The sequence below is a fragment of the Parasteatoda tepidariorum genome, chromosome 6 (assembly GCF_982258835.1).
Source record: "Parasteatoda tepidariorum strain Cologne lab strain chromosome 6, Ptep-v5.0, whole genome shotgun sequence".
In the NCBI taxonomy this organism is placed as follows: Eukaryota; Metazoa; Arthropoda; class Arachnida; order Araneae; family Theridiidae; genus Parasteatoda; species Parasteatoda tepidariorum.
This window is the reverse complement of record NC_141760.1, coordinates 42,559,722-42,574,761: the sequence shown is the minus strand read 5'-3', so window position 1 is coordinate 42,574,761 and position 15,040 is coordinate 42,559,722. Positions and strand designations below refer to the sequence as shown.

Below are 15,040 nucleotides of genomic sequence, written 5' to 3'. Positions count from 1 at the left end.
TTATTATTATTTTTTTTTTTGAATTTCATCAGTGTTTTTTACTTTTGTTCTGAGACTGCGCCATATTGTTGGTGTTGTTTTATAGTTTGTTTTTTCAGGCTGCAACGCAAATTTGTTGCCGAATTCTATAGAAATTTAATTTACCCTGAATGATTTCTTAGATCAACAATATTCCGAATTCAATAAGCTAGAATCGCAACCAAAGTTAACCAAATAATTAAAATTCTACTTAATTTTAAGATTCGATAATTACGTTTAAAATATGTACAAATTAATGAAAAGTAATTAATTTATTTGCACTCTTCTGTGCTAAATACAGCGTGGAACATGATTCGGAGTCCATATTCCATGTCTGCATGTGTATTTGTCGGCAGCAATGCCAGAGAATTTCTTTGGTTCAATACACTTTATGGTGCATTCCTTTTGCTTGTTTATTCTAGTGCACACCCAGCTGATGTTTAGATCATTTGTTAGCTTTCTTACGTCACACTTGGAACTACCTGTAAAGGATACAATTATTAGAAATAGTATGTTTAAAAACAAGATGTTTCGTACAAAACTTTATCCTTAATTCGATTAAAAAAATAGTCATATCTTTTTCCACATGGTATATAATTCTTTATAGCTATAGGTTGATTTATCCTTTGCTTGCGTCAAGTACTACAAGTGTGCCAACTATTCTATTAGAGCTAAATTGTTCGACCCAGAAACTGGCTAAATCGTTATTGTTTGTTAGGGTATGAATACTTAAGTATGACTTTGTGTGATAGTAGTTAAATATGACTTTAAGTTTGACCAATAAATAAGTATGGCTTTAAAAACAAGAGAGCAAACTTCTCTACGCAATCGCCATGAATTAATCAACAAGCCAATGTGGTAGGTCCTTCTTTTTGACTGGTAAAGTGTATTTTAAAGTTTGTTCACTAAAAAAACTAAACTAAATTGTCTGCTAAAAGACAAAAAGGAATTAGAAAAAAGATAGATTTACTAGGAAAACAAGAAAAGATGGGTGTTTTTTTAAAGAGAAGAAAAATTATTAATTAGTAAATTTTTTTAAAAATATTAAAAAATTTTAAAAATTTTTTAAAAAATAAAATGTTGGAAAACAAAATAAGGGAAATAAATAAAATCGTCATTACGATTTTTTTGGTGCTATTGTATTGACATATTTTGCTTTTGCTAGATTAATACAAGATTAGAAAGCACTGTATTTTGAGGATATAATCGTGTGAGCTGATGACACGATTATATATTTTCCTTATTTCGCTTTCCAGTTTTTTTAATTTTCTTTTTAAATTTTTTAATATTTTGTTTGAAAAAATTTTTTAAAATGAAAAATTTTCTTCTTCTTTTTAAAAATATTTTTCCTTATTTTCTTTATATTTAAATATATACTAGATGAATACCCGTTCTTCGCTCGGGAAGAGTAAAAAAATCAATAAATCAGTATTGAAAAACACTACAAAATCATGCCCAATACTGAAAATCATATATCCATCCAATTAAAAAACTTGTGGAAGAAACAGGTAAGTGAAATATTTAGGGGAATTAATGAGTCAGAGATAATAAAAAAAAGTTGTAGTGTCAATACGGGTATGATTAATGTTACAGAACTGTTTTTGCCTTTATTCAAATCTTAACATAACCAATTACATTAGTTTTCAGCATGCTTGCATGATTTTTATTTTAAGTTAGGCAGGGGTAAATAATAAAAAACAAAGAAATATTTGTCCCTCTTTCTGATAAATTGGTAATAAAATATTTCGGATGCAACTTTTTTTTAGTTCGGAAAATGTAACTTACCTGGTTCTTCCGCTAAGTTTTTCAATTAATATAGTTAAAATGATTGCAGTTTTTTATTTAATATTATCTGTTGCACTTTTTGGTGACTTTGCGTTACTTAAATAAGCAAGAGCCATTTATTGCAGTTTATCCCATTAGAACAATGATAAAATGTATTTAGTATCACTTAGCATTAAGCTATTGCACTACCAAGTAATTTTCTAAGGTACATATCCCTTTCGAGGTCAGTAAAACGCTTATTTCCAAAGTATCAGTATGTACTACTAAGTATTGGTGCTGTCTTAATAATCACCAAATATATCAATATGACATTTTATACCTTTATTAGTGTATTTGGAACATATTATATAACCCTTCAACATTTAACTTTTGTGAAAAGTATATTTATCAGTGACAGCCAACAGAAGCTGAATTTTTAAAAAAAAAACCGAATTCTTATTAGAACTTGATAAGATTTTTAGAGCGTGGTCATTTCTCTATCCCATCTTTAATTTACTAACTAAATATTTATAAGTAGTAAAGAAACAAAATTCTTTATATTCTAATCCATTAAAATATGAATACACTATCTTGGCTACCAGGGAAAAAAATAATTTCTGAAATCACAGAAAACCCGTTGTGGAATTCTTATCAAAACTGTACTAATTACCATATTACCAGTAGAACATATTAACGTCAGTAGTGCACAATAAGTAAGCGTCATTCGTAAATGGCGATTTTCTACGGTTTTCCTAAACAAATTTCCTATTAACCTTATTTTACTTTAAATTCGCTTTTAGCACATAACCTAATAAGTTTCATTCAATTAATTCATATTATCACTAGTAATTAAGCATAAGTGTCAATAATAATATCGTGATTTTTTACGGCTCCCCAAAATGAATAAGTATATAGTAACCATTATTTTTGTCTTTAGTACATAAATTTATTTTGTATCAATTAACATAATACTAACATTAAAAAATTAAGCATCATTGTCGTTAATAATATGATGATGATTTCTGATGGTTCTTCTAGATAAATATCTTTACTCCACTACTTTTGCGTTCTAATACATAGTTAAATTATTTTATTTCAATATGCATATATTACCTGAATTAAGTCAACCAAATATATCATCACCAAATATATCAATGCAATATTTCATACCTAAGTATGTTTGGTACTTATTACATAATCCTTCAACACTTAAGTTTATACATATTTGTCAGTAGCAGCCAACTAAAGCCGAATTTTTTAAAAAAAATACATTAGAACTTAATAAGGATTTTGGAGCATGACCATTTCTCTATTTGACCTTTATTTTACTGTTAAAATATTTATAAGTAGTGGTAGAAAAAATTTCTTTTAATTCTAATTCCTTAAAATATTAATACACTATCTTAGCTACCACTGGAAGAAATATTTTCTGAAACTACGGAAAACCCGTTGTTGAATTCTTATATCAAAACCAATTCCCCAATCACCATAATACCAGTAGTTCATATTACAGTCAGTGATACATATGAATTAAGTGTCCTCTGTGAATGGCGATTTTCTACGGTTTTCTTAAACGAATTTCCAATTAATCTTTATTCCATGAGCTGGGCTTTTTAGAACATAGCCTATTTTATTTCAATTAATACACATTATCAATATTAATTAAGCATTGCGCATTAGTGTCGATAATAATACTTAGATTTTTTTACTGTTACCCAAAACGCGAATAAGTATATTTTCCATTTATTTTTGCTTTTTGCGCAGAAGTTGCTTTTTTTATTTCAATTATACCAACATTAATTAAGCATCATTGTCATCAATAATAGTTATACGACTTCTTACGGTTCTTCTGGACAAATAAACACCTTTACTCCATTTCTTTTTCTTTCTAGTAGCATAGCTTATTTCTTTTACTTCAATATGCATATGTTATCTTACTTAATTAAACATCATTGGCGTAATTGAGCCTCATTGACATCGAATTTGATAATTCTCCTAAACGAATTTGTACCACTTTCCCATTAATTTTTGCTTTTGATTACATAAATATTTTGTTTCTATTCAATTACAGTTGGTTTTAAAAAAGTAATTTTAGCGTAATAAAACATAGATTTTTTGTATAGGAATGTTTCTTTTTTCCTACATTGAGAAGACACCCTCATCGGCCATTTTCCTTTTAGCAACCCAGTACAAAGTAGCCTTTATGTGGAAGTAATAAATAATCAAAGAATTAGTAATGTCGCTCAGGGATGGGCAAACTGTCAATTAATTAAATCTCACAGTCTCTCCTGAGGAACACAGAGGGCAGTCAGGAGAGTCAGAAAAGAACGGTGGAATTTATTATCCATTAAAAATTCTGAAATTAACAGAAAAAATCTGTCGGGTGAGGTCTATGGGGATAAGATCAAGTATTAGGCTGAACAACAGAACCAGCAGTTTTTTTTAACACTGACAATGATTGAAGAAATTCGATTGTAAGGAAGGGCAAAAGGAGGCTCTGAACGTGGCCAGAAGTATTTTTCGACCAGCTGGTTCCCCCTCTAGTTTCTAAATACATTGCAATGGCTGGCAATCCACAGGAAGAAAATCCCCCAAGCATGGTTGATAGAGCCGCGATGGCTCAGGGGATGGAGCGTTCGCCTTCCAATGAGGCGAACCGGGTTCGAATCCCAGACGATACGAATTCCGCATCCGGTTTGCACCGACCACAGTGCTGACGTTAAATATCCTCAGTGGTAAATGAATCATGGGTTAGAGTCGCTTTGCTTTCAGGCTAACAGTAGGAGGTTCTCGTGGTCTTTCTCTCCATGCAACGCAAAAGCGCGTTAGCTCCATCGAAAAATCCTTCACGAAGGCAAATTTCTCCCAATACTTGATCCAGGAGTTCCCTTGTCTTCTCGATGGAGTTCAAAATTATAAGGATACGGAGTTGAGCATTAGTAGTCGTAAACCCATAAAATTGGGTCAGTTGTTCAACGACGGAAATAAAATAAAATCATGGAATCTTAGTTTCGATTTCCCTACTCGTTTCGACCTTAGAGTTCAGTATCTGACTGCTTAATTGTCTCTATAAAAGTTTCAAGGTTTGTGGCATTTACACCAACTGGGCACGAGCCTTCGAACAAGTTTTCACTATAGTAGCTTGCTGCTGGTGAGCATTTGTATAGACTGTAGAGTCTAGATTAATAAGTTATCGCACCAATTCAAAAATACACGGGGAAGAATTTATTTATAAAATAAACGCGAAGTGCTTCTTTGCAGTAATGACGTATTCAAAATAAATATTAAAAATTAGTTCGTAATTTTATGTTCCAGCATGATCATGCATCAGCCCATTACGACCTATTGATCAAGACTTAATCGGATGTTAATTTTGGAGCTTGATGGATTGACGTGATGGACCATTCCAAAGTTCCCCCCGTTAGCCAGATTTATCCAGTTTGGGTTTCTTTTTGTTAGGGGTATTTATAGAGTGTCATTTACGAGACTTCCGTTGACTCACTCAAAGATCTCGCCGCACGAATATGCATTTTCTTAAAGTGTTCACCAATCTCTTTCACGGCGTTACTAAATATGTATTACTGTTGGTGGTCGCAATTATGAGTATCTATTATAATTACTGTAGTCCTGAAAAGAAGGACTTAGCGTTGATTTTAACGCATTTTTTCTCCTGTAACAGTTCTTGCGCTCATGTCTTAACTAGACACTTCATTTCCATACAAAAAACATATGATTTAGTTCCCTCAATCACCCCTCCAAGTTGTAGTTGAATGACCCTGCATAAACATCTTTGTAAAAGTCGCATTTGCCAATATAATAATAAAATTAAATACATTACCTACTGAGTTTCTTCCGGAATTTCTAAATCGTCTCCCTTTGAGTTCTTGATTTCTAATTGTATAAAGGGACCCTTCAGGAATTGAAGCAGAGTTATGAGTGTCTGCTTTTTGGGTATAAAGACCAGATTCACTAAAAATACGTTGTTGCTCTTTAGGAAGGTCCTTGAGGATAGTTTCCTATGGGTTCTTAAAAGTACTTCCGTATGGTTTCCCGTAAATACTTCTATATTTGTGTGAATCAAAGCTCCCGGGCTTCAAGTTATTTATCCTCTCAAACGACTCATGTATCTCTCGCTGTTTCTCATGAAGATTATCCCAGTCTATTTGTGGACGATTGTTCTGCTTGTAATTACTATTGAAGTCGAAGTCACTGCTACTGGGCTGTCGATTGATAAATTTTTCACTATTGCTATTATCATTAAAATTGTGCCCTATACGGACTGCATGGCTGTTATCAGTTCCATGAATGGTACTACTTGATCCGTAATTGCCAGTACCGCTGCTTGTTCCGGAGCTGCTAATACTTCTTGATCCATAATTACCAGTGCCCCTGCTTGTTTCAGAGCTGCTACTACTTCCTGATCCATAATTACCAGTACCACTGCTTGTTCCAGAGCTGCTACTACTTCTTGATCTATAGCTTCCGTAACCTCCTCCTCCAAATCCCCCACTGCTTCCTCTTCCACCTCCTCCTCTCCCACCTCTTCTTCCGAATCTATAAAAATTAATGAGAGCGTAAAGGCCGATTGTGGTTAGAATATATTTTGAGATGCTCCTTGGATTATTGGCAAGTTGGCCCTCAAATTGAGCAATATTGTTTCATGTATGGTAATCTGTACAAAAACTTCTAAATAAGGTAAGTGAATGTTTTCTTATTGTACTGCACACACTTATTGGACAACACGCATTACCTTCTATACGTTATTTCCTCGAAAAGTTTTTCTTTGTTCAGTATATTAATTTAAATTCGTTTTATTTGGTTTTTATGTTAATTATGAAGGTTTTTATGTTTGGTTTTTATGTTAATTTTGCTTATTATGTTTTGTTTTCGGAGCTATTTTATTTGGTGGGGTTTATTTTTTGGCAAAATTCGTTAAAGAAACTAAGGACGATGTTCGAAATAAACAGACGGATTTCCTTTCGAGTAAAGGAGCGGCGCTATGGCAACAAGCACAAACCCCAAAATCTCATTAAATTCACCAATACTATAAATTCGGGACAGTTGATGAAGCAACGACACCATCTGAAATTGTAGGCTAATTCAAAGACGAAACTATGAAAAGTAAAGTATCTCGTTTGCTTGCCAGTGGTTTTATTTAGATTACTGACAGACATCTTAACCCGAATCGGTAAAGATGTCTGTCAGTAATCGAAATAGAGTGGAATATAAGTGGAAAATTGGAAATAAAGTGAAATCATATCCGTAAGGATTGCTGTCAATAGCCAAAGCTAATGATTACCTCACTGAATATCTTCACAGAATCGGCATTTTTTTCACCTTTTTTTGTCCCTTATTCTATCTTTTGGAACCCATTAATCGAAAGAATCTGCTTTGCTGTGAGACACTTATTTGCTACGACTCAGACACTAGCCGATATTGGCGAGGCAGAATAAAATCTTTAACTAACGACTTCGATCTCTTTTTACTGTAGTCCATTGTTGTTTGGCTTAACCTTTCTGTATTATTTTATTTTCTCTTTTGTGCAGCCTTAAAATTGGAAATGAATAAATATATAATAATAATAAAAAAAAATGAAGAAGAATTTAGAAAGAATATTTCGCGAAAAAATTTTGTTCCATTTAGTTCTACCAATACGAAGAATCACATATGAATTTTACATCAAATAAACTTAAAATGTTAGAATGGTTACTCTAATAATAAAACGCACAATGCACACTGAAAAATTTCGGGACAGTGGGAAAATCGATACTGGTGTTTGCCAATATATCAATGGCTATTTCAATAAACTGCATTTATTTATGTTTTTTTCAAACAAATTTCATTCCAACTTTTACTTATTTTTTTCTCATTTTATTTGATTTGTGTATTTCTTATATATAACCATTTTCCACTTTTAAGCATTTTCATGCTACTTTTTCGCATGCATTTTTACCCACCACAGCTCAAAATTTTCCTTGTTAAAGTGTTTGGAACTAAAATTGTTTTTTGAGTAATCTCTTTTACTATATCGTCCTTTGGCTCTTTATCGAAATTGGTGCCATTTCGACCGAGTTCCAAATTCAACTGAGAAGACTCAGCATAAGTAAAAGCATCATATAAAAAGAATTGATGAATAAGTATTTACTATGCTGAAAGTTTGCTGAAAGAATCACTTAAATCAATTCTTAGTATGTTAAAAATGAATCGATCGTTTTACATTATTTTCTATAAAATGTCTCATGTAGTTATGGCAAGATTTTTTATGTACAATCTTTTAATACAGGAATTGTTTTTCATACTCATAATGTCTTAACACAACTCGTAATTTGAGTAAAGGGTGGAAAAAACTGAAACTGAACTTTTTTAAAGTATCTTTGGGAAATAATGATTGTATTGTACATAAGCATGCATGTTCTTAATTATACGTACAACACTCTTTAAACCTAACATTGTATTGAGTATTGAGTATAGTTAAGTGCGGCGAGCTCTCTGCTTATTGCTTATTGCCTAACATAGAACAATACTTTAATCATACAAACTGTCAACAACAATATCTAACGGTGTTGCCAAAACAAAAAAGATAAAGAAGTAAACTAAATAAAATAAACAAATTAATGCAGGTTATGCATTTAGGTCGGGAACAATGATTTCTCAGAATATTCTTAAAAACTCGTTTTAGCGTTAAATCGTGATTTTGGAATTTCGAGTCATGATATCATGTAATATTTTTGGCAACCTTATGTTAAATTAAATCATCTGTTTAGTGAAATTGAATCATAATATCGTGTAATCAAGTTAAAGATAATTTAATTTGTATGAAAATGAGACTTCGATGCGAATTCAACTAGATACAGCATAAAGGTCGTGGCAAATTTGCACGATAGTGGATTCCAACTCTATATTGTCGTCACTCTCCTAAATTTTTATCTCTCGAGAACTATTCAACCAATAATGTTAAAATTAAATACTGCAAAATTTAAAATACTGCAAAACTTGAATATCTAACTATGCACTATGATTAAGAACTTAGCTATTTTTGCATATGCTATTTAGGAAAAATAAACATGCAGTTGACTTAGGTCGAATGATATAAGACAATGTTGTTGTTGTTAAATTTAATTGTGCTGATATTTTTTTTAAGTAACTAGTAAGTTCGCATAAATTTTATTTTTATGTTTTTTTAATCACGTAATATAGATAAGAAAGGTTACTTACATTTCTAGAAAGCAGCATATTAATATTAAATAGAAGTAAAATGCGCGCAATCTGAACATTGGTGCCATTTCTTTCAAATGCAACCACCGAAAACTGCAGAAAAGGAAGTACTCTAATCAGCCGATTAGGGTTTTCAAATAAAAACAGGAAGTATTTTAACACTCATGTAACTACATCAGTTAAGATATTGCAACCATTATTAAATTAATTGGATAAAATTGCACATGACTTTTCAGTCCGCGATTAAGAACGGAAATAGATTTTAATTTTTTTATAACCTTATTTCATCAATGTAAAGCTGATTAAAAAATTATGCTTTGCGTGTTGCAATTCCACATTTGAATTGTTCCAATTTTTTAAATATAATATTTTTCGGTTTAATTTAGTTATTTAAAGTAATGCAGCGTATTAAGCTTTATTTTCAATGAAACTTAACTTGTTTTAGCATCGTATCTGTCAGTACATATTTACTTTTGTCTTTTCTTGCATTTTTCGTTTTTTTTAAAAAATATGTTTTTTTTCAATAAAAGTTTTGTTAAGCTAATTTTTCTTTGTTAGGCAAAATTTTAATTTGCAATACATCGCCTAATTTGCATCGATATTTTTAAGTTTACAGAACCTATGCTATCTTCCTAGACCATACAACAAGCTGGAAAGGGAACGGAAGTTCTATTGCATGTGTTTGAGTGAAAAACGAAAGTGAAAAATAAACCATCATATATTAAAATAAAGGATCTTAAAATAAAAACAATGCATACTAAGCAGATAAAAATAAAGCAAAATAAAGCATATCAAGCGTTATTTAGAAAAGATATTCCCAATTTCACCCTTCTTTTAGCCCGACTTCGTATATAAAGGTCGTTAGCAATCGAGGACATATTTACCAAAGAAAGACTACTAAGACTATTATTTTGAAAATATTTAATGATGATTTTTTTCTTAGTGTTATCAATGATATTTTTGAAATTTAATTTCATGTGAGACAGTTAAATTCTTAGGGCTTGAGTATCTTGTCTAGCTCTGAATTAGTTTTTAGTGTATGAAAAAGTTGAAAATAAATGTGAATTATGGTTTTCGTTGATACGAAAATGTAAAGGAAATTCATAAACATTGAGAATGGTAATCAATAAAATTTGAACTGAGAAGTTCAATGGAAAATTGGTGTGCAATTTTTTATTGCATGTGTTTTTTATTATTGGGTACTTGCACTTCAAGAAAAATAAGATCCCGAATACCCATACATGGGACCCATGTCGCCAGCACCAGCTGATCGTTTATAAGAAAAATGGCGTGTTAAGGTTGAGATAAGTTTTTAAACATTAATTAGAATGTTAATTAACGTGAAATTAAATTAAATGCCATGCCGTATCGCACATCAAAATTGCTGAAATATAATTCTTTATCGTGTACGTCTTTTACGTTACTTTGTTTTATTATTTGTTTACGTATTTTGTTGTAACCGTGATATATTTTTGCTTTTTTTTTTGACAACTTCGACGCATAATTAATTTGTTTACGTTCTACAAGGTTTCGTGCCTTTTTTATGTTAAGTAAGAAATATATAGTGAAAGAATTGACATATTTGTGAAAGAATATAGAATGTGTCATTTAAGAGAATTGATACTTGACGGGCTTGATTTACTTCAAATAGAATGGAAAGAACAGTTGCTAACGTAAAGCCACGTTTCAACAATCAATCATGATCGAGATATCCTCACTATGTCACTTGCAGGCATCTCATTGGATGCCTGCGAGTTACGACTGGGTAAAGCATGGCATACGCTAATGCTGCGATTCGGAAGCCAATCAGGTTTGACACAAACGTGACGTCGCTTACATGTATACAATCAAACCTGATCCGAAAATTGATTCCGCGTGAAACCAATCCTAATTGCTGTACCGTTAACTCGCAAAGCACAACAAGACGCCAAAGTAACATGATATGACATTATTTACAAGGTTTTCCTTAAAAAACTTGAATATATATATTTTAAAATAATATTGAGGTTAAATGGAAAGTGTCTTTGTCGAGAATATGAAAAAATAACAAGAAAAATCATTAAAATAGTATGCAAAAATTAAGTGTGTTTAACTTTTAAAAATTGCATGTTCTCATTTAAAAAAAAGTTTTCTTTTCCACAATCGCACAAAATTCAAAAATCAGTAGTTTCTTTATTTATTTTTAAACGAGAACTTTTATAGAAAAGTGAGGTTTTATGTTTTAAACAAATATGAATAAGGGTAGGCGTTAGTTAATAGTGTTGGAGTTATAGACGATGTCATTGTAGATGTAGTCATTGCAGTCATTGTGGACGATGTTAAAATTTGATCCGGATTCTTCTACACGCAGTTTCGACAAAGATTTTTTTTTCTCGTTGCTTTTTGCACTGTCAATTTTAATTTTTCAAACTTAACTGCTTCAATAGCTGGACTTACAGTTACATATATGTTATTTTATAACAGTCGTTGAACAGCCAACCCAATTCCGGGTTTACGACTATTAATGTTCAACTCCGTAGCCTTGCAATTTTGACCCCAATCCAGAAGACAAGGAAACTCCCAGATCAGTACCCCCAGAGGTATGCTTTGTATAGGAACATGGACGACTCTGAGACTCGACAGATTTAACGTGCATCAGTCACCGTTTACAACACGGGGAGAGGAGTCTTCGGCCGACTGGGATCGAACACAGGACCTCTTGGACATTGGCCCAGTGCCCTACCAACCAGACTATCCCGGACTCATAACTGATATTGAAAAATATAAAGTGAATTAGTTTTTTAGTTTTGATAAAGTAGGCTAACTATTTAATTCTTTAAGAATACGCTAAATATACAAAAACATCGGTGCAGTTGGTGCTATTTTAGTCTTCATTAGATTAATAAAAAAAATTTAAGAGCTGCCGGTAATGTGCATCACAAAAAAGGTGAAGCAGTCGAAACCTTGTTCTTTACAAAAATAACTATATCTGTCCTTCTCGGTGGTTTTACATTATTAGTTTAAACAAAACATGTTTTCAGAAGTTCGTTCGATCAAAATAAAGGTTAATTGCATTCATTTGGCATGATGCTGTTTGCTCGAAATAAACTCATTAATTTACCACAATTAAGCAACTATCTCTGGTACGCATCACTTTTGAGGGACCGTGGAAAAACGTCTTTTCACACTAACTATATTAAAACTGTGCTGGATCAGTTACTACTGTATTAACAGGTACCAAGTTAAGTAATAAGATAACATTGTTCCTATATTAGTATATTTGGAACCTATCACCAATTACCTTAATATCAGTAGTGCCTATCTAAATATATATTTCTCTTACACGGCGACAAAAAAAAGCCTCATTACAACTCCCCGAATGGCAACGCTAGAAAATCGACCAATGATTGCCGCTAAAAATGTCACATGCCAAATCTAGCTGAGATGGCTCAACATATAGCGCTTTTAAAAACGGAAACTAAAATAACCAAAAAAAAGCATAAGCTAGGCAGAAATGAGTAGTCTTTGTCGATAGATCTCTATTTTAGTATTTTGTTGAAAGCGCTTTTCTTCACGAATTTTATATATTACGAATTTATTTGACGATTTTTGATTTATATCACGAATTTATTTGTTTTACTAGAATTTATTTCTTTAGGCAGGTTTTTCCATTGCAATTCACTCATTTTAATTTTTAATAGACTTAATTATAGCCAAAATTTTAACCTTTTTAAAGAGATATCAGTTTTAGAAATTTTATCTTAAGATTTTATACTATAGCACATTTCTAATAGGTTTGACGAATTACATGTCATTTATTTGAATTCAAATTTATTTTAATGACTTAGTATTTACTAAAAAAATGTAACTTTTCTTAATATTTTCTCTTTTATAAATACCAAAGTAGAAATCATTCTTCGTACTGCTTATTTTCAAATTTAGAAAAGAAAAAAAAAAACGCATTTCCTTAAAAATGTGATAAAATTTATTGTTATCTCTCAAAATTTGTACATTGATTCCGTTAAGAAAATATCTTCAGGTATTGATTCATCTCGTGGACACGGTTTCATTATTTGAGCCATTTCCTGAAACTGAAAAAAATAGTTTTAGAATACGGAAGAGATACAGAAATAAGTTCATCAACTTCTATCAATACAACTCACTAAAATTTTAAAATCTACCTCCAGATCGATAATAGAGAAATCAGCGAGGCTAAAGAATAATCCAGTGGCTATAGAATTCTAAAACATGTTCCTATTGTGAAGGAATGCTACATCTGCATCCGAGGCGGAAAGGGCTTTTTTTTCCGTTTCAAATCTACAATTGATCCCGATTGCAGATTTGAATTGATTTACTTGTGAAGGGATTTGAATTGATTTACTTTGAATATAGATATTGATTTCGACTATACTGAAGTTTCTATTATCAAATATCAAAACAATACGCTGTTAAGTTTTTTTTTAGACACAGATCAAAATGCGTATTTAAAAAAGTAGACACAGTTTAAAATGCGCAATTAAGAAAATGGACACAGTTCAAAAAGCACCTTTACAGAAAATGGACGTAACTCAAAATGCGTACTTAAGAAAACGGACACAACTCAAAAGGGCTATTAAGGAAAATTGAAGGGTCGTGGTAACTCAGTGGTTTGAGAATCGAACTCCCGTCAGCAGCGGCCGGGGTTCGATCCCAGACTCCGCTAAGACCCACCGAGTACATTCGATGTACGTGCTTGTAAAATCTGTAGAATCGAAAGTCCTGTGGTCGGTCACTGATGTCTGTACTATGAGTACAGACATCTTGAGGAAATTTCCTTCCCCTTCAGATCTATGTCTAAATTGAGGGGCCTCACGAATGAGTAGTACTGCCATCTATGCATGAGCTTATGATCTATGATGTACTTTCTCCCTTGCGGTGCTCTCTTCTCAAACGAAAGGTGCTCCTTACCGACTTAATTTACAAAAGGCCAATTGCTGGCGTGCTTAGCTTGTCCAAGAGTTATTGGAAACAACAATGAGAAAATTGACTTAGAATTTCAGTGCGTTTCTTAAAGCAGTCTTATAAGTACTGTTTTTTTTATTTATATTTTTCTAAATTATCTTTTAAATTATCCAAATAAACTCGTAATGTAATAACGTCCATTTGCCTAAATCACACTTGCACTCTTTATTAATGCTATTATCAACAGATTTTGATGGTTCATAGTTCCTTTTACAGGGTTGCCTTCGATCTCATAAATTTTTAATAGTAATAATAAGCATTCGTGAAATTCTGGTAAGAATTTCGTTTTTTAAATACCACTAAGTTTTTTAGATGAAAAATATTTCTTTCAACGTAATGGCGGTCAAAAATATATTGAAATATCGACGTTTGATTTATTTACGTCACCCCATTAACAGAACCACTTCCTTGGTTACGTTATTTACAATATTCGTAAAATCCGTGGCGGTAAGTTTTTTTTCTTAACTTCTTCTTTTTTTTTCTTTAATAACCGTTGTTGAACAGCCGACCCAATATTGGGTTTACGACTACTGATGTTCAAATACGTAGCCTTGTAATTTTGAACCCTATCCAGACTACAAGGGAACTTCTGGACCAAATATTAGGAGAAATTTGCCTTCGTGGAGGACTTTTTGATGGAATTAACCCGCATTTGCGTTACATGAAGACCACGAGAACCTTCCACGGCTAGCCTGACAGCAAGAGGACTCAAACCCGTAATCCGTCTACCACTGAGGATATTTCACGTCAGCACTATGGTCAGTGCAAACCGGATGCGGATTCGTATTGACTAGCCATCGGAGGGATTTGAACCCGCTTCACCTCATTGGAAGGCGAACGCTCTATCCCCTGAGCCATCACGGTTCCGTGGCGGTGAGTTAAGAATTTTTCCATATCCTCAGAGATTTTCTAGAAAAATGTTTAGTTGTTGTTGTTGTTGTCGTTTAACAAGTGCAGAAAAGTTAAAGTACAAGTCAAATGGGACCGAAGGCATGGAGCACAGCCCTGGCCACATCTCCGACTTTTTTGGTATAAAGGGTGTCATGGCAGCAGTTGAGGTCGA

General features: G+C 32.4%; 1 protein-coding gene across 3 annotated transcripts in view; it reads right to left on the bottom strand.

The window, feature by feature from the left end:
- Positions 1-271: 271 nt before the first annotated feature.
- Positions 272-15,040, bottom strand: part of LOC107455051 (uncharacterized) — a 78,405-nt gene continuing 63,636 nt past the window's right edge. For 2 of the 3 annotated variants that reach the window (XM_087165741.1, XM_087165740.1), the window contains exon 8: positions 272-500. In XM_087165741.1, the coding sequence (XP_087021867.1) occupies positions 310-500 (191 nt within the window). In that variant the 3' untranslated portion in view covers positions 272-309. Of the gene's footprint in view, positions 501-12,938; positions 13,068-15,040 lie in introns of those variants that run through there. The other variant, XM_043045453.2, reaches the window with a different exon arrangement.